The 22,695-nt window shown below is 42.2% G+C and overlaps 1 protein-coding gene across 1 annotated transcript in view; it reads left to right on the forward strand.

Annotated features, from left to right (window-relative positions):
* Window positions 1–22,695, forward strand: part of Kif6 (kinesin family member 6) — a 240,101-nt gene that overhangs the window by 61,806 nt on the left and 155,600 nt on the right. The window contains exons 6-7 of the mRNA XM_013029563.1: window positions 3,063–3,192; window positions 20,476–20,682. Of these exons, the coding sequence (XP_012885017.1) occupies window positions 3,063–3,192; window positions 20,476–20,682 (337 nt within the window). The remainder of the gene's footprint in view (window positions 1–3,062; window positions 3,193–20,475; window positions 20,683–22,695) is intronic.

The following is a 22,695-nucleotide window of genomic DNA, read 5'->3' on the forward strand; positions in this document are numbered from 1 at the left end:
TTCCAATGGGCCCAGGGTGTCCACAATGAGCATGTAGCAGAAAAACACATATCAGAGAAGGCAGACACGTTTAAACGTAATTCCCTCCCCACCCCACCCCCACTTTATTTACTTGTCTAAAACCTCCATAGACAAGAAATCAGATAATAGTGAGAAAAACATGGATTACAAATTCATACAGTTGGGTTACCAAAGACAGTTAAAAGTTACATGAAGAAAAGCTAGGTGCATGTGAATAAAAAAAATTGTATTTTGATCTAAATGACACAGCTGGGCAAATACCTAGATGCAAATGTGTTCTGCAGCAGCCATAGCTGTAGGAGAAAAAAAAAAGTAGGCTCACCAAAAGCTGTTGGTGCTGTGTAGCAAGCGTGTTCCACCTATGCCTGTAAGTATTCTACGTTAATACCATCCTTGATCAGTTACCTGCTTAGGTTGACCAATAATTGATCACATAGTTAGCGTTCCATTTTTGCTCAGTTTCTCCTCTTTCTATGTTCAGTAAGGCAGTAGCTAGAAATATGACAGGTCCTTCCTGTTACAAGCATTGTTTTAATCTTGCAATTATATAAAACCCCATGGAACCTCGTGGGGGTTTAGTTAGATCCTAAGTCCCTAGCTATGGGCCCACCAGCCAGCAGCACAGTCAATGAGAGGTGAGCTTCCTGCAGAAAGACGGGCATCTCATAGTTCAGTACCTTTGTTCTCCACAGGTGCAGCTCCTCTGCGCCTTCACCCCTGACCAGTGACATTAGTAACTTCTTCCTCCAGGTCTGAGATGAGATGGGAAGAAAGGAAGACAAAGAAACCAGAAACCTCCTCCCTAGGTGTCTACCTTCATAGTCATTAAAGATGAAGAAAGTATCCCTAAGACTTGGTGACAAGCCAGAATCACAAAATCTGACACCTAGACAGTGCCACAGGCCAGTCAAGTCTTAGGGAGTGTGTGTGTGTGTGTGTGTGTGTGTGTGTGTGTGTGTGTGTGTGTGTGTGTGTGTGTGTGTTAAGGTAGTGCCTATGGAACATGGACAACATGAGACAATACAGTTTTCAAATGTAGCCAGCTACATCCGATGCCCAGTGGCTGAGCACCAGCCTCTTTTCTTAGGGCTCAGCTTCAGGTTGGGGCTGAGATTAGTTCCTGCTGAGCCCCCTCCCTGCTCTGAACTTGCATGAGAGAAGCTATTACGTCTGTCTGGTTCTCCCAACATGTACCATAGCTGACTTTGCTCCAGAGTTGAGAATTCTTTGACTTCATGCTAAAAAAAAAGACAGAACTCTCTTCCTTTGTCACGTTTAGTGTCCTCACTGTATCATTTATCTCGTGTTTTTTTTTTATCATCCAATAGCACTTGATGTCTTTTACCATTCACAGGGGAAAATATTCAGACCCTCAATTTGTGGATTGAGAAAGGATTCAGACTTCTATGTGCCCGGGGATTTCATTGAGCCAAACGTTTTTTTGGACACTTCAGAAGGATTAGGATGGAAATGACTTTTAAAGAAATAAAGGAGTTTCCTAAAAATAGAACCTAACTCATCCATTTCAATTAAAAATGCCTTCATATTTTCCAAGCATTTTTTCTGAACTCTTAAGCATTTTAAATAAGCTCACTTATGAGTCTTCTTTAAAAATAAATAAATTGCACTTGTTTTCATTAAGGGAACAGATCTTTTTCCATCTTTGTGAGCATTGTTGAAGGAGACAAAAAGGAGCCCGGTATTCAGCAAATGTGTCATTATTAGTGACACATTGATCACAGCTGGGCTGCAAGAGCAAGATTTTCTTACAGCAATTAGTGTTTTAAGTGCTCACAAATTACAGATGAAAGGCTAGGTAACTCCTTGCAAAACAGAAGGATGCCAACATTAGAGTATGGGGGGGTGGGAATCTTCATTGTGAAGCTATTCTAACTAAGTTTTTCTAAGGACAAAACTAACACATGTCCATTTACTTTTCTTCTGAAGTTGTGCTGGTTGATGCCCACCTTTTCTAATCGCTGTCGACTCCAAATGTTTTACTTAAGCAAGCGATACTCTTGGGCAATATCGGTGAACAAAAAACAAAACAACAAAACAAAACAAAAAACCTTCCCTTCTGTAACAGTTCTTTGAAAATTAAGAAGTCAAACACTCAAGAAGGAAAGTGTGGTGACGTCAGGGCTGCCATCTGGAGGCCTGTGGAGCAGAGCCTGGCAATGCCGGCTGAATTCTGTGTGGTTTCAGGATGTCCTAAAAGGACTGCAAGGAGAACACCAACACAGCCAGCTCAGGAAACAGGCTTAGGACCCACCTGGGAGGAAATGTTGCTGGCCCCAGAATGTCCATTAAGGTAAACACTGTAGCAGATGAGTACAATTCCAGATCTACCTCTCCGACTGGAAGGATGGAACAGCAGGAAAAGGGAAAAGGCTCGAGAAACAGATCTGACAGGAATGAAAACAACAGCATTAGTCTTTGCAAGAGTTGTGTTTTTGGGGTTTTGGGTTTTTTGTTTTTGTTGTTGTTTTACTTACATTCATGATAAAACTACACAGGAGAAAAAAATAAAAAACTCCTAAAGGCATGGCAGAGGCCCCACTTCTCATCTTGTCTAAGCTGATGAGCTTTGAAGTGTCCAGCCAATTAAAAGTGATAAGAAATGCAACACAAGGATCAGTGTATAACCCATGTACGAAACCGAATTATGACAAAACCCCACTACAATCCATTTCCTGATATCTAGATAGGGAAGTACCATCTGCATCTTTAACTCAGTAAGAAATATGCATGTTAAGGCAGCCTGATGATCTGACAGTGGCAGTGATCTACGGTGGCAGGTGGCTTTAACTCAGAAGCGTGTGATGTGTTTTCAGCCTCAAGGCTAGTTGGTAATACTCTCTAGGGAACATCTGTGTTTGATCTTAATCCAGGGCTGCTGGTATCTTGTGTGGTATTCCATTTTACACGCTCAAGACATCTTACAATGTCATTTAAAAAAAAATAAAAATTGACCTGTAAGAAACCCTGAAGTTCTTTATCTTCTCAACAGTTCCTTGTCTGATTGCTTCCCATGTCCCTAGGAAAGTAACAATCTTGGAAGACCCAGACCAGAACATCCACCTGAAAAACCTGTCACTCCACCAGGCAACTACCGAGGAAGAAGCTCTGAATTTGCTCTTCTTGGGGGACACCAACAGAATGATTGCAGAGGTAAGGAATTTCTCTCCATGAGAGAAAAATGCTTCTCTAGTTGCTAACCTCATGACGCTGGATAGAATCTTGAAGGCAGTGGGGACCTCACAAGTGAGCTCATCTAGGGCTGAGTGTTGGGGCACACACCTGGAGTCTCAGTCCTTGGAAGGCTGAGGCAGGAAAATGGTAAGTTCCAGCCAGCGCAGGTTACATAACAAGACTCTATCTCAAAGGAAAGAAAGGAAAGGAAGGAAGGAAGGAAGGAAAACATTTTTTCAGACCTCCTGATGCAGACAAGAAAGCTTAGACTCAGAAGTCAGGACGCTTTCCTATAAAGTCATGTAATTAGTACACAGTGACTGAAATCTAGACCTCAGGATTCTCAGCCTACTGCTCTTTCTACTTTATTCCGTCTTCTGCCTTTTAGTTTTCCTTTTCAGTTGAATACAAATTGCCTTGCAGCTAATCAGTGGCAACCCATAATGTATCCTCATTGTAACAAAAGTCTTGCACAACCTTTGAAATTTAAAAAATACACAATTCATTCTTCCTAACCCCAGACCAGTCGCATATCGGCATGCCCACATATTTTCATTTTCAATCATTGGTGCATTGATATTTGTAAGGAATTCAGAACAACACTCAGAACGCAGGACAAGCTCTGTGTGTTTACAGATGACACAAGTGTGTATTACTGCAGTATCTGGCTATGCCAAAAATCATCCATTTTTTGTCTGACAGTCACATTTAACTGAGTTCCTTCATTTGATCTAGGAAGGAGAGGCAGGAGCTGGGATTGGCCCAAACCTTAACGATCTGCTGACCAGAGGTGCAGTGTCATGAAGTTTTCCTCCAGCCACTCTGAGGGGAAAGGAATGGGGGGAGTGGTGTTGATGGTGAGAGGTCTGAGATCAGGACCCCAGTGGAGAGATTCTGGTCATCACTGGCAATTTCTCTCTGTCTCTCTGTCTCTGTCTCTCTGTCTCTCTCTGTCTCCCTCTTTCCCTCCCTCCCTCCCTTGTCGGTCATGGGGCTCGAATTCAGGGCCCGGGCACTGTCCCTAAGCTTTTCCACTCAAGCTAGTGCTCTACCACTTCGAGCCATAGCACCACTTCAAGTTTTCTGGCGGTTCATTGAAGATTGTTAGCTCACGGACTTTCCTGCCCAGGCTGACTTTGCACTGTGATCCTCAAATGTCAATCTCCTGAGTAGCTAGGATGACAGGTATGAGTCACCATCACCAGGCTGCAATTTCTCTTTTATAGCCTGCTCCTGGAGATATATGTCACCATGTGGCTGATAGTAAGTGGAATGAGAGACTAGGATACCCAGAGGGGAAGTGGTCTGTGGCCAGCCTCCTTTGCATGACCTTCACCCTCCCTGTCTCACCCTGTAACACTGCCTTGGGTGCAGAATGGAAAGCTGGGTGGTGACATGTCACTGCATCAAAACCCTTCTTTTGTGTTCTTGTTTATTAACTTAATACTTTTTCAACACACTGGACCACTTCTCTAGCTCCGGTTTGGGTGCCACATGTAATACAGATTAGGGAGTGTCAAATTGCATCTTTCATTTGAAAGATGTTTACATGGGCTTTTTAAATTTCAGAAGTCTTATTTTGCTGTGCTGTATTTTTCTATTTGCTCAGGATTTCCATATCTTGCTGTGTGATCGTTGATGCACTTATTTGTCATAGTAGGTGACGGTTAAAGATAAAAGCACATTATGAATTAGGGCAAACTGTCAGGTGCCATTGGCTCATGCCTTAATCCTGGCTACTCAGGAGGCTGAGCTCTGAGGATCATAGTTCAAAGCCACCATGGGCAGGGAAGTAAGGCCAGAACTGGCACTGTGACTCAAGTAGTAGAGCACCAGCCTCTGAGCTCAGGGACAGTGCCCAGGCCAAGTTCAAGCCCCCAGATACACACACACACACACACACACACACACACACACACACAGAATGAGGACAAACAAATGATGAAAGGCTTAACATAGGCAGAATCCTGTCATTCTTTCATTTGCAAACCAAGAGATATGGAATATGGGGCTAGAGTGTGACTCAAGCAGCAGAGTGAGGCCCTGAGTTCAAACTCCATTTCCAACAAAAACGAGAACAGATTATAGATCTGCCATATGAAGAAACCATAGATTCACAAGTGTTATTGGAAAACGACTCCCTGCCCTGACTCTGACCTTCCTCCAGAAGTGACTGCCCCTGGAGAAGAGGCCACAATCTTGCCTGTCTCAGCCCTCAACTTCAGTGGCCTGTAGAAGGCTCCTGGCCTTGTCTCTCTGTGATCTCTAGTAGTTTCAAAGCTTGGCCATTTGCTGTTGCAGAAGTACACATTAAATTCAGCTGACTCCGTGCAGTATTTCAGGCTGTTGTGTAAAGTTCTGAGAAACTGCCTTTGTGAACCTCACCTGTCATATTTTCCACTTGCAATTCTAAGTCTTTTCCTATTACTGATGAATGTGTCTAATAATAGTGTCCTAAAAAACTGAAACTTGAAGAAGTCCAACTAATAGTGCCAGTTAATGCATTAACTTTTGTTTAACTTATTCATTTTTTTCCTATGTGAAGCTTGGTTATTTTTAAACCAAGTCTGGCAGGTTTTGGATATTTTTGTTTCTGCTTTTACTTTTTTTTTAATTTGGTACCAATAGGTTCCATACTGCACTGAGAGCCTACTCAATAGACTTGGAATTGTTTATATCATACATGTATGCATATATGTGCATATACACATATCACATAGAATATAATATCACACACATATATAATCATATGTTATATATGTGATGTATACATACAGATGCTTATATATACATATGCACGTGTGCGCACACATACACACACACACACACACTTCCTGTTTTTTTTTTTTTTTTTTTTTTTTTTTTTTTGGTGGGTCATGGGGCTTAAACTCTAGGCCTGGCCACTCGCTGTCCCTGAGCTCTTCATTTCAAAGCAAGCACTCTACCACTTGAACCACAATGCCACTTCCATTTCTCTGGTGGTTAATTGGAGATAAGAGTCTCACCAACTTTCTTGCCCAGGCTGGCTTTGAATTGCAATCCTCAGATCTCAGCTGCCTGAGTAGTTAGGATTACAGGCATGAGCCACCGGCGCCTGGCCACTTCCTGATTCTACTTTATTGGTGGAAACGGGCAGAAAGAGCTGGGCTTCTTGCCCTAACTCTATAGCCAACAGTGCTGTCCCACGACCAACTGATTCAGAACTTTATGTCCGTTCTTTATACCATGAGTACATTAATCAAACTGACATTTGTCGAGTATTTCAAATGAGGCTGTGTTTTCCAAATTATTTTCAAAGTATTCCAAGTATTTAGCACTTCTGTTTATCTCTTGGATACAGTGAAAGTAAACGCACATGCATAAAATTATAACTGTCACCTCCTGGAAATTCTTCTTTATTATTCACATACTTAAAAGAAAGCATGTTTTGGATTACAACCTAGCTGTCAAAATGTAATTTGTCAGCACAGAAGGAGCTTACCAGGATAAAAGGAACACACTAAACATGTTTTGGGAAAAATAACAAAAACAGGAAAAAAAAATTCCCAGTTTCCCATTTACAGAGAAGTCCAGAGGTTGTCATGGTAACCAGCAAACATTTGCAAAACAAAGTCTGACTATGTGGGCCACAGAGTGGAGTGCTTTCCTCTCCTGCTCTCTACCCATGGCCAGCATCTTAAGGAAAAGTTATTAAGAGCAACTTCATCCTCTTCTTATTTATTCAGAACTCTCAGATAATTTCTGCAATCCTACCAATCTTTTGACTCAAACCAGATTGTGCCCTTAGGATAAAACTTTAAAAAAAAAAGTTGGATTGCTGGGCCAGAGAGTATAAATATTATACAAGTTGAACTGTGTGTGACCCCAACTCAAAGCCCATCAATAGCCAGTATGACTTGATACCTGCGTGTCTCCCATGGGAAATCATTCTATCAATTACTCTAATCCAATGGAAGGAGATATTTGGAGAGTGACTGGCAGGTGGGTGGGTGGGTGGTCCCAGGATCATTTGCATTTGCCCCTCTTGAAGTCTAGCCTCACCCCTGGTCAATGGCCTCTGCATTGAACTTCCCTGTGAGAGTTGTATGAACTTTCTGATAGATGGAGTCAGAGTCTCTAGTGTGGAGCTTAAGAGTATGCATTTTAGCATTTTGTTTGTTTGTTTGGTTTTTGTGTGGGTGTGGATCCCGAGCTTGAACTCAGGCTCTGAGTGCTGACTGTGTCTCCACCCAAGACTGGTGCTCTACCGCTTGAGCTACACCTTCTTTCTGGCTTTTTGCTGGTTAATAGGAAATAAAGATCTCACAAACTTTCCTGCCCAGGCTGGCTTCAAACACCTATCCTCAGATCTAAGCCTCCTGAAATAGCTAGGATTACAGCCATTTTAGCATCTTGAGAGCATATCCAACTTAGGAGAGCCTGGGGCTTACCATCACCAAAGCCAGATGCAACTCATGGTCTCCTCCACAAAACTTGACAGTTCTTCCAATTTGGAAGGAAAAAAAAGAAATGAAGAAAATCCTGCTCTCATTGCATTTTTATTACCAAATTCTTTCATCTCTTTATTGACCTTTGTATTTCTGCCCTCATTCATTCTTCTGCCTGCTTTTCTCTTGCATGTTCGGGTAGGCCTGGTAGATGTGTCCTCAATGATGGGCAGAATGTGGCCTTGCTTTCCACATTTCTATCAAATCTAGAAACAATGTCATCCACAGGTGCTGGTCAGTGAAAAAAAAATAAAAATAAAAATCACCTTTTGTTTTTGTCTTGTATTTAGCAAATACTTTCTCTTTTGGTTCTATTACTTTTGTTTTCTTAAACATAGTCCAGTATTTCATGTCTTCTATGTCTGATATCATGCTTTGAGATGCAATAGCTCACAGAAGAATGTTACCCAGAGAATCAGGACAGCTGCCTGCCTCGGTCCTTGCACCTGGTGAAACAAGAATTCAGGCAAGTCACAAGATGTAGAGAAAGCAATGGGGAGGGGATGGCATATCTGGCCACTATACGTCAAAGAAAGAGACACGAAGAAGGGCAGAGAAAGGAGATTTCTTGCATAGCACGCTGCCAAGGGAAGATGGTACTTCAGTGCATCTCCAACTATCTTTGAGGTATAGACCCAAGCATTAGACTTAAATAGAAATCTAATCTAAGAATTAGGGCAAAGAGCAAAGGTATGCGTAAACAGTGCCAGCGTTAGGTGTGGCCTGGTCATCTTTATCGCAGTTCTGGTTCTCCTGGATGCTGGAGAGCTAGTTTTCCCTGGCATCAAGTGAAGGCAGTGCTCTGGTTCCAGTAAGATGATTCCTCTGGCCCTGGGATCTGGCCTGATCTTTCCAGGCAGTGGTCTCCATTTTGAGGTTGGTCTTTCCTGCGAGTCTCTGCCCTTCTTGTATGGGTAATTTTAGTTCCTTGTCATAAAGATGTTATCCATCACACTGTCCTTTCTGGAACCCAAGCTGATTGCAGCGTGACTGCAGAGAGGATACGACAGTCAAAGACAAATAGACCTTAAAGCAAAGAAACTGGGTTAGAAAGCTTTTCTCCCATTTTATTTTATTTTTTGTTTTTAGTTAATTTGTGGCAGCAACAACAGTTTTGTTGCGTGATTACGTTTCTTAACACCTGGCCAAAGCCCGGGTAGCCTCATGTAGCAGTATGAATGGGTCACAAGAAGATTCGGATTGCAATTAATGTTCCAAAATTATATCCCACTGGACCAACAGAGGGATAGTAACAGGGTTGGGTTTTTTTTTTTCAAACTTTTGTTTGGAAGACAGAGTAGCGGCATAGAGTTAGCAAGTTTATTACAAGATTTGTAAGCTTGGGACGATCAAAGTACCTGGCAGGAAAATAAATGCAGTTTGGCTCTGATCTTATTACAAGCAGAAAGCATTCTCTTATTATTAGTTTCCAGTGGGTCACCTTGGCAACAGATAATTCTATCATTTCCTCTAATCTGGTATATGCATGCTAAGTGCAAAAAAGAAGAAAGCTTCAATGTCATGCACTTCTTACATACCAGACACTTTTTCCCTTCCCATGTTTTGTGTATGAGACATCAGAGAAGGATGCTGTTGTTTACGTAGTGTTTCTATGTCACAGCATAGTTTGCATTGTTTCCATATAACCCAGTCTGGTGTTGCTGCATGAACCATGAGTGTTTGAGATCAACGCTCTGATTAAAGTAAGTGAAATGGTCTGGTACGGCCATTGCTACAATGTTAACATGTACACACTCTATATACATTGTTATAGGACTACAAAACTTCAGGCTCCAAAACCTTGAGTCCCAGAGTTCCTTCTGATCTTTAAAATTGTCATTTCTAATTAAAGTTAGCAAAATAAAGTCATTTTTACTCTAGTTCCTTCCAGAGCACCAAAAAAAAGGGGGGGGAATGGGAAGAAAAGAAACAATCTTCAGTAAAACAATGAAACAAGCCGTAACCTCAAAGTATGTGAAACCCTACCAAAGACTATGAAATTGGAATTATGGTGAAGGAGAGTGTCTAGAACCAATACATATGTCCTTTGACCTCAGGCAGGATCGAAGTTCCCCTGAAGAAAGGGTCATAACTGTATAACACAAATATAAGGACAGTTTGGTTAGAGTGATGGGATCTCAGAGCAGAGCTAAGTATGAAAGCAGATCCTGGACATCTAATATAGCTATCTAGTCTGTACTATAGCAGGTGGGGCCCAGGAAGAAGCCTTACCTGCAGACCATTTTATGGCTTAGGCCAAGGATTGCCTTTCATGCATGGGCTTCAAAGCGTTTACTGGGAGCTATTCCAAACCCATTACTACAAACTACGGAGGAAAGTGTATGCTCTTAAGGCTAAAGATGTAAGAGATTCCACGTAGAAGTATTCAGGGCATAAACCTAATATCAATATTCCTTCCCCCATTCTCCTAAGACTCTGATAGTAAGACAGTCACAAAATAGGCTAGACTCTGATAGTAAAAGAGTCACAAGATAGACCAAAGCCGGGCTTCAGTGGCTCACGCCTGTAATCCTAGCTACTCAGGAGGCTGACATCTGAGGATCTGGGTTTAAAACCAAGCCCAGGAAAATGTGTGAGACTCTTATCTCCAATGAACCATCAGAAAACCAAAAGTGGAGCTATGGCTCAAAGTGGAAGAGCACTACCCTGAGCCAAAAAGCTCAGGGACAGCGCCCAGGCCACGAGTTCAAGCCCCATGACTGACAAAACAAAAACAAAAAAAAACAGACCAAGACCTATCCTTGTAAGATGTAATAGAGGTCAGGACCAAGGATCATGCATTGAGAATTGGATTACATCAGGGAACAGCGGATGTGCTCTTCATAATTTTAAATATGTCCCCTAAGTACAAAATTTGTTTAAAAAAATAGCTGAAAGTTACAGGAAAGTTCAAAGAAATGATTACACAGCACAAAGAAAAGCAATCTTGAAATGAGGCGCCAAAGAAAGCCACTGGAGAGACAAAAGTATCATTAGAAGTTAAAAAAAAAAAGGAAGTAGAGGAGAAAGAGAAAAGGAAGAGAATGAGGGGGAGGAGAAAGAAGAAGAAAAAACTCCCCAAGGGTACACTCAATGTGTATGTGAGTGTCTGTGTGTCTATGTGTATGTTCTGGTCCTAGGGCTTGAATTCAGGGACTGAGTGCTGTCCCTGAGCTCTTTCCATTCAAGGTGCTACCTCTTGAGTCACAGCTCTGGCTTTTTAGTGGTTAGTTGGAGATAAGGGCCTCCTGCCCAGGCCAAATTTGAACTGTGATCCCTAAATCTCAGCTTCCTGAATAGCTAGGATTATAGGTGTGAGTTAAGTTTACCAGCACTCAATTTTTTTTAAGTGAAGGACACCTAGTCCTGAGGTCTTAAATTCAGGGCCTGAGTGCCAGCCCTGAGCTTTTTCAGCTCAAGGCTAGTGTTCTACCACTTGAGCCATAGCCCCACCTCCAGCTGTTTTGGGTGATTAGTTAGAGTTAAGTCTCATGGATTTTGCTGCCTGAGGTGGGTTTGAACACTAAACTTTATACCTTTATTACAGATGTGAGCCACCAGCTCTCAGCCTGTGCACTCAGTTTTACAAACAAAAGCTGACAGGCAATGCATTTGGGCTGAGCTAGTTATTGCACTGAATACAAGATATAGGTCTGATTCTTCAGGCAGACAAATGAAAACCAGCGCAATATTTGGGTCTCGGGGTTGTATACATTCCATTGTTAGAAGAGCAAGCTTAAAGGTAACGAGTTGTAGCTGAAAATGTATATTTGATTGTTTAAGGGTTCATGTGTGTCAGGAAGGGTCATATCTTGCCTGTAACTTTGCAAAATAACACACAAACTTTTTAAAAAATCTACAAGTCCTGCATGATTTTTTGCAAGAATTTATTAAATCATAGCTGAGTATGTCAGTCGGGATCCAGCCTGGAATACAAACCATGCTTGTGTAGTTGAAACAGGGAATTCCATGCAGGTGGTTTCATTGAGAGACAACTTGAGAAGCCAAAGGGGATGGTGGCTTAACCCAGAAATGACTCAGAGCCAGAATCCAGGGTAACAGGCAGGCAGGACTCAGCGGGAGGCTTTGGTGGTCCTGAGGAAGGGAAAGCTGTCTTCCCACTGGGATGGCAGCCACGAGATGTCTTGGGGAAATCGCCTTTAGAACTCAGTATCTCTGCAGAGTAAATCAAAGAAGGGGAAGGAAGAAATGGGCAAAGAAGACTAGCATTAGCCTGAGTGAAGCTATTTCTTCATAACATTGAGATGATGTAGATACATGCTGCTAGCAATAAGAATGATTGATTTAGCCAGGCACTAGTGGCTCAACCTGTAATCCTAGCTACTCAGGAAGCTGAGGATCCATGATCCAAGCCAGTCCAGGCAGGAAAGTCCATGAGACTCTTCTCTCCAATAAACTATTCAGAAAAGGCCAGAAATAGTGCTATGGCTCAAGTGATAGAGTATGAGCCTTGAGCCAAAGAAGCTCAAGGACAGCACCCAGGCCCAGGTGAGTTCAAGCCCCAGGATGAATTGGTACACACACACACACACACACACACACACACACACACACACACACACACACGATGTTTTCAGTCTTTAGTGGGCTGTCCTGGATCTATTTTCCTTGTACCGCTTCTAAGGTAGAAAGAAGGAGACAGGGGTCTTAATAACCACCAAAACTTCACTGATGAACCCAACTGTATTTTGGGCATGTCATTTAGAGTTTTACCAGGTCTAACACACACAAAGAGATTTTCATGGCCAGAGAGGATAGAAGGGTCTTCACAACGTAGAGAGAATGAGATTGGATGGTAAAATAGCATTAAATAATATGTCTAATACTAAACATCTGTGCTTCTATCATTGAACATCCCTTCTGGAAGTGATATTGTCTTCCAGCTTGTGTCTGTTTGTGATTGTTTGTGTCTCAGTGTGACAGAATTTCTTTCACAAGAACAAAAATTACCCAATGTACATTGGAGTTCTGCTGGTATATCATCAGTCACAATGTCTTAGTTGCCCAAACACCAGATAGAGAAGGATACTTCCAGTTTACCTATAGGTGAAGGCGCACTACACACACTGAAATGGTTTATTCTTAGAGATTTGAATAAGCTGGTACAACTTCTCAAGAAGTTTGTCAGCTCTTGTACCTTGAAATTATTATTATTCCAGTTATATGTGTGTTACATTTGAGACTGAATTTTATAAAAATTAGGGGGAAATGGCTCTTTTCTAAAATATACAGAATAGCTGTGGTAGAAGCTGTGGAAAGTGTGAAAAGTAACTTACTGCTATTGAGGATTAAATTTACCTGTGCTTATTATTATTATTATTATTTTGGTTAGCTCTGGGGCTTGAACTTAGGGCCTGGGTACTGTCCCTGACGTCTTTTGCTCAAGGCTAGCAATCTAACACTTTGAGCCACAGCTCCACTTCTGGTTTTTGAGTTTTTAATTGGAGATAAGAATATTATGAGAACTTTTCTGCTGCTGCTGGCTTCAAACCTCAATCCTCAGATCTCAGCCTCCTGAGTAACTAGGATTATAGGTGTGAGCAACCCATGCCTGGCCGGTGATTTTTCTTAAGGTCCATTTTATTTAATAATAATAAGAAGGACAGGCCCTTTGAGGTTATAGAGTTTTCAGTGTTCAGAGAGCAGAACTTCATGCCAGTGGTTTTAGTGTAATCTACCAGGATGGTAGGTAGAGGTGATATTGCTGGACATATATCCAACTAAAGATACTGTGTAGGTAAAATCCTTCTCAATTTACCATATATATCCCCACTTTGCAGACTTTTATTTGCCAAACCTTGGAAACATGGCCCAGTGGGAAATAATCACTCAAATCCTGACATTTGACAGAGAAAGCTTCAACAGAATCATCACATCCAGTTCCTAAATTAAATCATCTGATAGATCTTTAAGGATACGAAAATAAAGTACCCATCAAATGGATTCCAGACTTCTTAGGGAGGAAAAATATAAAGAAATAACAGGCTATTCTCATCAGCAATAGAAATCATAATTGCTAGAACGTTCTCATGTGTTCCATATTGCCCCCAAGTTTTTGATAACTCCTAAATAAAATTGCTGTGCCTAGTCTCTTTTTTTCCCTCTTTTCTAAAACTATTTTGACAACACGTGAGATAAGCAAAAACACCTAGGATCTTGCAAGGGAAGAAGATCATCTTGATTACTCTTCTAAAATCCAGATGTTTTTATAAGGAGAAAGATCAGAAAGGGAAATAAATTTAGGGTCATTAATTCTCATAGAAGGACGTCCAGTTGGGAGTATTTTACTCCAGGCTGTGTGTCAGGAAAGTGCATGAGCAAGCACCGAGTCACAAGCTAGGTTTTGTTAGGCCTCACATTTTCAGGCTCTGAGAAAAAGAGAAAATGTACCTCACTTAGACCCATCCAGGGAATTGTGAGCCTCCCACGCCAGTCTATTTTACATGGGAGAAACTGGAGAAGAACCCACTTAACCAATGGGGGAAGAGATGAAGTATTTCTTAGTTAAGGGTGAGGTTTGCCATGAAGGGCTAGAAGCACAGCCTTAAACATTTAGAACGCCACATGGGAAGGGCTGGGGTGTGGTACAAGTGGTAGAACATCTGCCTACCAAATGCAAGGCCCTGAGTTCAAGCCCCCTCCCCCTCCACAAAATGGAAAGGGAAAAGGATGTTCATTCTGTAGCCTTGTCTATTGAAAGGATGTAAACTGTCTTTGGAATTTCAGAGGCGCTCACAACTAAATATTGGTTTTAGCCTCAGTGAAGACTTGGGATTTGAGCTTGAGCAGCACTGAAACAGTTGAGACTTTGGGGGAAGGAATTAGCACATTGTGGGTTTCATGCGGGATAATGGTATCATTTTAAGAGGAATTCTGAGTTTTTGATTGTCTTTATTCAGAGATTAAGTATAGTTTAAGGGAGATTGCTTGGGTGTCCGGGTGGAAAGTGATGGATTTATGATGACTAATCCTGATTGACAAACTAATTGGACTGACAAATGCCTGGGAGATTAGTAAAGAGACAGTTAGCTCCGGTGAGGGGGCTGGCTAGAGTAGGGGCAGCACCATCCAATCGATGGTAGGGCCACATAGAGCAAAAAGGACTTAGAAGGAGGAATCCCTGCCTCGCCCTTCCTCACTGCTTCCTGGCCACTAAAAGGTGAGCCTCTACAACACATCCTACCCCATGATACTCTGCCTTCAGCCCTGGATCCAGCCAACCCTGGATTGAAACCCCCACAAACCATGAGTTGAAGAACTCAAATTGTTCTCCTCAGGTCTTTACCATGGTAACCAGAAGCCTGATTAACACAGGGATACAAAGAAGAGACTAAAGAGCATAGGAAAGCACCTGGATTGAGGCCATTTGGAAAATACCCATCACTGTTGCCTAATAGGGTCAAGGATGGAGGTGATCATTTTGGGATGTTATTGTTCTTCCCTGCCACTCAAGTTCTTATAAAGTATTTGGATGAGAATAAGCAAGATATTTTCCAGTGAAAATGGCACAAAAGTAAACAAAAGAAGAGCCAAGATAGTATAAAGTTGGAGCAATGACTAGTGAGATGTAGCCATTGAACAAACTCGTGTGTTGTGTGTATGTGTGTGATAATTTCCCAAAGAAATTTCATAGTATAGACGGAGGCTATAGCAGAAATGGTGTAATAATGCCTCATGTGCTATTTGCTGACAATGCTAGATCTGGAACCCAGGTTCCAGGAAGTACTATGCAACTGCTATGGTGGGGCTACATTTGAAGGACTATGTGTTACTCAAGTCCCCGTGTTATTCTTGAAAGGATTTTGATTATCAGTTGCCGAAGACACCTTAATAAGAAACAGGGATCTTTGGTTTTAGGAAGCATATTAGTTTAATTCAAGGGATGCAGAGGGAGGGAAAGCCCTGTGATTAACTGGAGGAGCATGTTGGAGAAACTGACAGGGCATTTCCTTGACAATCCTCGGAAAGCTGTTGCACACACGGCCTAGTTTCCAGAGACCAAGGCGGGAAATAAGAGCTTGAGAGACATCTGAGCCATGGTGGGCTTTAATATGACCATGAACAGTTCACACCGCTTCACAACTCAGTAATACACTTGTTATCAGTGTATTTCCTAGTAGCAAAGTGGATCCCTTCTGGCATCTTAGAGGAATGAAAACCAAACTTATTCCATGTCAATTTACTTATGCTTTCAACAACAAACAGAAAAATTGCTTAAGCTTTTCTGTTTTCAAGCCATGGACAGAAGCTGGACTTGAAAGCAGGCCACCTACACCAAATTCTTCAGGTTTTCCATGTGTCGTTTTCTCTATGCGGCAGTCTGTCCAGTAAGGACTGGGGCTCCCCAGGGGAAAGAATATGCCAGCCATATCTTCGGACACACCCACTGAGGGACAGGAGCCATACAGTATAGCAGTTTGGGAGAGGAGAAATACCTGGAGAGCATTTGGCTCAGGAGACCAGACAGGAGTAGAGGGCAGGAGCTTCCAGGTGAGGGACCAGGCCGGCCCTCAGGTGTGTCTAGGGGATGAAGGTGTGAGATACAGGATGAGGGACCGGGCATGAGCTAAAGGCTCAAGAGGCTCCAGGAAAACAACAAAACCTAACAGGTCACTTTCTTCCTCTCACATTTTGCCTTTTCCTCATTTTACTCCCTTTCCCTCTTCCTGCCTGTCTCTTTCATGGAATCTGGCTCACATCCCTGACTAGATTACAAGTTCCTTGAGGGTAAGGCCTGGCTCTTACATTTTTCTTCCTTTCTCTGCCCTGCCCAGCACAGCTAGCTACATAGACAGAGAGAAAAACGTGATCGCTCTCTGCATGCAGACAATTAATCATCCCGAGAATTCTCCCAAAAGCACAACCCAGTGCCAAAAACACATTTGTTTAAAATATGTGCTCAGATTTGAATGAATCTTCCTAAATGGTGCCATCTGTTTGCAGGCACTTTCAAAAATGCTTTAATACAGTTTTACCTTTAAAAGGACAAGCAAACAGACATGCCCACGAGACATAATGACATCCCTAAGAGAACACAGAACAGACGCCGGCCGGCATATCCAATCACACTCAAACAGCTACGCACAGAGAGTGACACTTGAGGTTTAAGAAACTTCTGTCTAAGACGACACCAACCACTATTTCATGCAGAAAATATTTCTGAGACATTACAAAACTGTACTCATGATCTCCTTCGGTATACAATTCTGCACTTTAATTACAGAATCCGGAAAGGCAGTTTTGTTTATTTATTTATGTATTGATTTGTTTAGTCAGAACTGGGGCTTGAACTCAGGGCCTGGGTGCTGTTCTTAAGCCCTGTTGCTCAAGGCTTGTGCTATACTACTTAAGTCATAGCTCCAATTCCAGCTTTTTTGGGTGGTTAATCAGATGTAAAAGTCTCACAGATTATCTTGCCCGGGCTGGCTTTGAACTACCATCCTCAGATCTCAGCCTCCTGAGTAGCTGGGATTACCAGTGTGAACTCATTGTTATCTTTTGGAACTCTCGTATTCCTCTAAAATAGTTACACCCAGATGATTCCAACAATCATAAGGGGTCTCTGTGTGCTTGTAACCACTTTGAAGGCAAAGACGGTGCCAAAACTATTCTCTGTATTATTTGATTGTTAATTTGGTTTTCATCACTATATAGTGCCATTTATTGTTGTGTGAGTATACAGGAAAATGGAACCTGTGTTTAAGTTCTGCAAATAACTTGCACTCACTTCCAAAACACCTCAACTTAGATGCTAAATTTGAGTTTGCGGTTTTACAGGCACAGTTATTTGCTGATCCTCTTTAGCAAACGAAATCACACACTGGCTCAGTTTGGATACAATTATTATGGCAATGAGTAATGGGCCAGATTTTCAGCCTGTTTCACTCACTAGCTACATCATCATCACCAAAACTATGACAGCATTTGGACATCTGTGTATTTTACTAGCGGGTGTACATCAACCACAGTAGATACAAAGAATTTATATTTACCAAAAAAATGTCTGGTTGAAATAGCATCCAAATGCATTACTCTATTTGCATACATATGTATCCATAATGAAATTCTTTTTTCTTTGCAAAGTTAGAGTTATGAATATTCATTTGGAATATTCCTTGTTCTTTGTTGTTTGAGGGGATGGTACTGCTAACTTCTCACTTCTACCTTAGATTAATTTCTTTCCTCTGGAGAATTAAAAACTTTAAAATAAAAATAATATTTAATACTGTGACCATGTAACCAGCATCCAGTGTGTTTACAACTTAGAATTTGCTTCTTAAATGTGTGTGTGTGTGTGTATGTGTGTGTGCGCGCGCGCCAGTCCTGAGGCTTGAACTCAGGGCCTAAGTGCTGTGCCTGAGCTTTTTTTGCCCTACCACTTGAGCCACAGCTCCATTTTCAGCCTTTTTGGTAGTTTATTGGTGATAAGAATCTCACAGACTTTCCTGCTCAGGCTGATTTTGGACCATGATCCTCAAATCTTAGCCTCCTGAGCAACTAGGATTACAGGTATGAGCTACCAGCACCCAGCATGCTTCTTACAATTTTTAAATTAAAAGAAATAGTACCTTTCAGGAAAAAAAAAAAAGAGCTCATATTTCTTGGTTGGCCTTTTCCTTCCAGCCTTCAAAGAAGGCCCTGACATCATGAGTTTGTGATATCCTTCAGGTTCATGGACTCACAAGTCCACAAGCAGGAGGTAATATCACTTTTATAGTCAGGGAAACTCCACAGCATCTTACTGTCACACGTCATGCAGCAATGAATGTCCTAATTGGTGTGTGTGCCAGCTCCTAATTTTGTTGTCAGGATGTGGTTCTCTGAACTCAAGGCTTCACACATGCTAGGCAAGCACTCTACCACTTCAGCCAGATCTCTAGCCTCCAAAATTTCTTTTTTGGAAGTGTATCCAGTAGTTTTCTTCCTTGGTTGTAGGTTATAGGCATTTGCAGAATTATCGCATATGGCCAGGTTGCTCTCAAAGAAAGCCTTCTCTTTTTTTCTATTTTTTGATGGTGTCAAGGGTTGAACTCAGGGCATTGGGCCTTGATGAGCTAGCCTGATTAGCTGGTGCTCTACCACCGGAGCCAGGCCTACAGGCCTCTTTTATCACAAGGTTCTTAATTTATATTCGCATCAACATTATACAAAACCATCAATCTTCTGCATGCATGCCCATAAAGAATTTGAGCCTGATGGGATTGAACGAGTTTATCCAAGCTACATAGGTCTCATTGTTTATAGTTTCCAGCATCTTTTCCAATATTCATTAGTCATTTTCAGATTGCCTCTTTGTGGATTCTGTGTCTTTTGCTCATATTTTCCTGAGATTTTTTATATTGATTTGTGAGAATTATTTATTTCAAGAATTAATCTTTTACCCCATGTATTGCAAATATCTCTTTCAATTTATTTATTTATTTATTTTTGTCAGTCGTGGGGCCTGAACTCTGGGCCTGGGCACTGTCCCTCAGCTCTTCAGCTCAAGGCTAGTGCTCTACCACTTGAGCCACAGCGCCACTTCTGGCTTTTTCTGCTTATGTGGTACTGAGGAATCAAACCCAGGGCCTCATGCATGCAAGGCAAGCACTGTACCCCTGAGCCACCATCCCAGTCCCTTTCTTTCCATTTTTAACTTTGTGATAGGTTTTGTCATATAAGCCACTATATTTGGGTTATTTGGTTAAATATTTGAATAACTTTTCTGTGTTATGTATTAAAGAATCCACTAGCACTTTGAGTTAGTTATGATGTGCTTCTGTATTTTCCTGTATACTTCTAAATCTCTTCCTATTGGTATGTTTTTTTTGTTTGTTTGTTTGTTTTTGGTCATGGAGCTTGAATTCTGTGCCTGGGCGCTGTCCCTCAGCTCTTCAGCTCAAGGCGAGAGCTCTACCACTTGAGCCATAGTGCCACTTCTGGTTTTCTGAATGGTTTATTCAAGATGAATCTCACAGAATTTCCTGCCCAGGCTGGCTTTGAACCATGATCCTTAGATCTCAGCTTCCTTAGTAGCTAGGATTACAGGCGTGAGCCACCAGTGCCCAGCAAATTGGTATGATTTTTATTTCTTCTTGTTGTTTATTACTGGGCTAGGACCTTCAGCTCAGTGTCAGATGTCTGTGAATTGTGTTTATAATTGTGCGAATGAATTCTCTTTTTGTGTGTGTGTCATTACTCCTGCTTGGGTTTTTTCTCTCATGGCTGGCACTCTACCACATGTGTGAGGCATACTTCCACTCCTGGAATTTTTTTTTTTCTGGTTAATTGAAGATAAGAGTCTCTTGGTATTGTGTTGCCAGGCTAGCTTCACACTGCATGGCTTCAGACTCCAGCCTGAGTAGCTAGGATTACAGGGGTGAGTCACTGGTGGCCAACTGCACTTCCTTAATGCACACGTACTCACCTCTTTTCCAGAGGATTACATTAAGCATTTTTAACATGGCTGAGCTTAAGGGATGAATTGTAGTTGAGTAACAAACCAAAGTTATCATCTCGGTGAGAAGACTCCACCTGCCGCCTCCAAACTCCTTTGTCACTTTCCAATCTGCTCATCCACATCTGCTCCCAATCACCCAATGCAGGGGAAAGAACGCCCTTTCAGGTTCTCGGCTGCAAGTATTTTTACTCCATGTGCTAGCATCCGCTTCCGGGGCAAAGTCTTATCATTCGAAATATGAATTTAAATCTTCAGATAGTGGTGGAACTTCATTTTGTTCAAATCCGTTTTTGCCTCCCAACTTCTTTTTGACAGACTCCCATGAACCAAGCTTCAACCCGTTCACACTGCATCTTCACCGTTCACTTATCGAGTAAAGAGCCAGGACCGGCGACTGTGCGGCATGCCAAGCTGCATTTGGTGGACCTGGCTGGTTCAGAGCGTGTGGCAAAGACGGGGGTCGGGGGCCAGCTCCTCACAGAGGCCAAGTACATCAACTTGTCACTGCACTACTTAGAGCAGGTAAGAGGGCTGGAATGGGACCTAACTGCAGCCTCGAGTGTGGCACCAACTTTGTATCAGGCATTCTAATGACATCTTGGAGTTCTTTTCCAATGTAATTGTGTGTGTGTGTGTGTGTGTGTCTATATACATACATATATCACAGAATTCATCATTTTCATCACTGTGGGTGAATAGCTCAGTAGCATTAAATATGTTCACAAATGCTGTGCAGCCATTACCACCAGCACTTTCTGGGAATGTTTAACCATCCCAAATGGGAACTGAACCCATGGAACAAGAGCTCCCTCTCCCTTATGTCTTCAGCCCCAGGTAACTTCTACTTTTCTGTCTCTATAACGTTGACTCTTCTAGGGGCTTCTCAGAAGCGTAACCACGAACTGACTCCCTTTTATGTCTATCTTATTTGAAGTAGCATAAAGTCTTCCAGGTTCATCCACACTGTGGCACAGGTCAGATTCTCATTCCTCCTTCACACTGGATAATATTGGATTGTATGCCTCTCGTTTTGGCAGTCTGCCCCTCCTCTGATGCATTTCTACCCTCTGGCTATAATGAATAACACTCCAATGAAAACGGGGGGGGGAGGGGCAAGTGCCCCCTAGCTTCTTGTCTGTACCACATCACTGAAGCCTCACAATATCCTGGCTTTCTGGGTGTTCATTGTGTTCTCTAGTGAACAGAGAGGAAGAATTCAAGTCATCTGAGGCCTTCCCATCCCCCTCACTGCCAGTGGTAGGGGAGGACTTGAACTGAGACTTCACTCTCTGCCTATGACACTTACTACCTTCTTGCATTGTTGTGATCGCTGTAAAATAAACAGCCCACGTTGCCTGCTTTTCCAGGTGAGGAGACTTACAGTGAGACTCTAACTGACACAGCTTCTAGTGATTTCGTCTACTCAGTAATTCTGCCCTGCGATTGGTTCCCTTAGCCTTTGGTTCCATCCCTACCTCCACTCCAAGCCTACTACTACAGTCCAACCCAGCTTGGGCTCTGTGTTTATTGTTTGAAGTTGGCTCTGGTGGCAGAGCAAGTGCCTTTAGATTTAGGTAAATAAATCTTCCCAGAAAGCACACCCTTGGCTGTAAAACAAGTGAATTGGATTAGATGATTTCTTGAGCGCCTTTCAGAGCCGTGAGTATAAGAGCTATGGGTTGAATGTTAAAGATAACACTTTCCAAACTCTTAAGAGAGAGAGAACGAGGTAAAATATTGATGAGGCAGAAGGAATGTTTGCAAATGTTGGTGTCGAGAGTTGAGGGGAGGAAGAAGGCTCCTTTCTTCAGCTGCCTAACGAATGCTTTGAGGACGGATGCTGAGTGCTTTACAGTGGTCACGTCAGCTGACAAAGCTGGTTGAGAGGAAACTGCGGCAGTCTGTCTGCACGGGCATCTGTCTGCATGGGTGTCTGTCTGTACAAGCACAGGGCCAGGCTCTGACCAGATGAATCTCAGCAATGCGGCATATGAAGATTAGGCCTGCCTGGCATTCCGGTCTGTGCAGTGCTTTTGACAAGAGTGAGCAGCCCTAAGCTCTCTCTTGTTTTATTATTCCACACTACTCAGACTCCTGATAGTTCACAGAGCATTTTTCCCTTTAATGGACAGTGATAGGAAAACATAATGAATTATATTCCAAGTGCTTCATTTCGATAAAATTATGTATCTACTGGTTTCAGATGGCGGTACAGTTTTAATTCCCATTATTGTCCATCTTTTCATACAAAATTGCATTCATCAGCTAAATTGCCGCCAAGTGTAATCACAGGAGGGAAATGTTCTGCCCCGACATCCTCTTTTCTTTTTTCTTCTAACAACCTTAGCAAGCTTCTATCTATCCCTAAAACCATGTCTCCCTTCACTTCTCTCCCTTCTCTTCAGACTTAGTCTAGACGGCCGTGTGGCTTTTCACTTTCTCTGCCATTCATTATCTAGTGAATATTTATCACTATACAGAGCGTTGTGCTAGGCACAGAGGGAACAGTGGTGAATGAAAATAGAAATGGTCTTT

The sequence above is a fragment of the Dipodomys ordii genome, unplaced genomic scaffold (assembly GCF_000151885.1).
Source record: "Dipodomys ordii isolate 6190 unplaced genomic scaffold, Dord_2.0 Scaffold120, whole genome shotgun sequence".
Classification (NCBI taxonomy): domain Eukaryota; kingdom Metazoa; phylum Chordata; class Mammalia; order Rodentia; family Heteromyidae; genus Dipodomys; species Dipodomys ordii.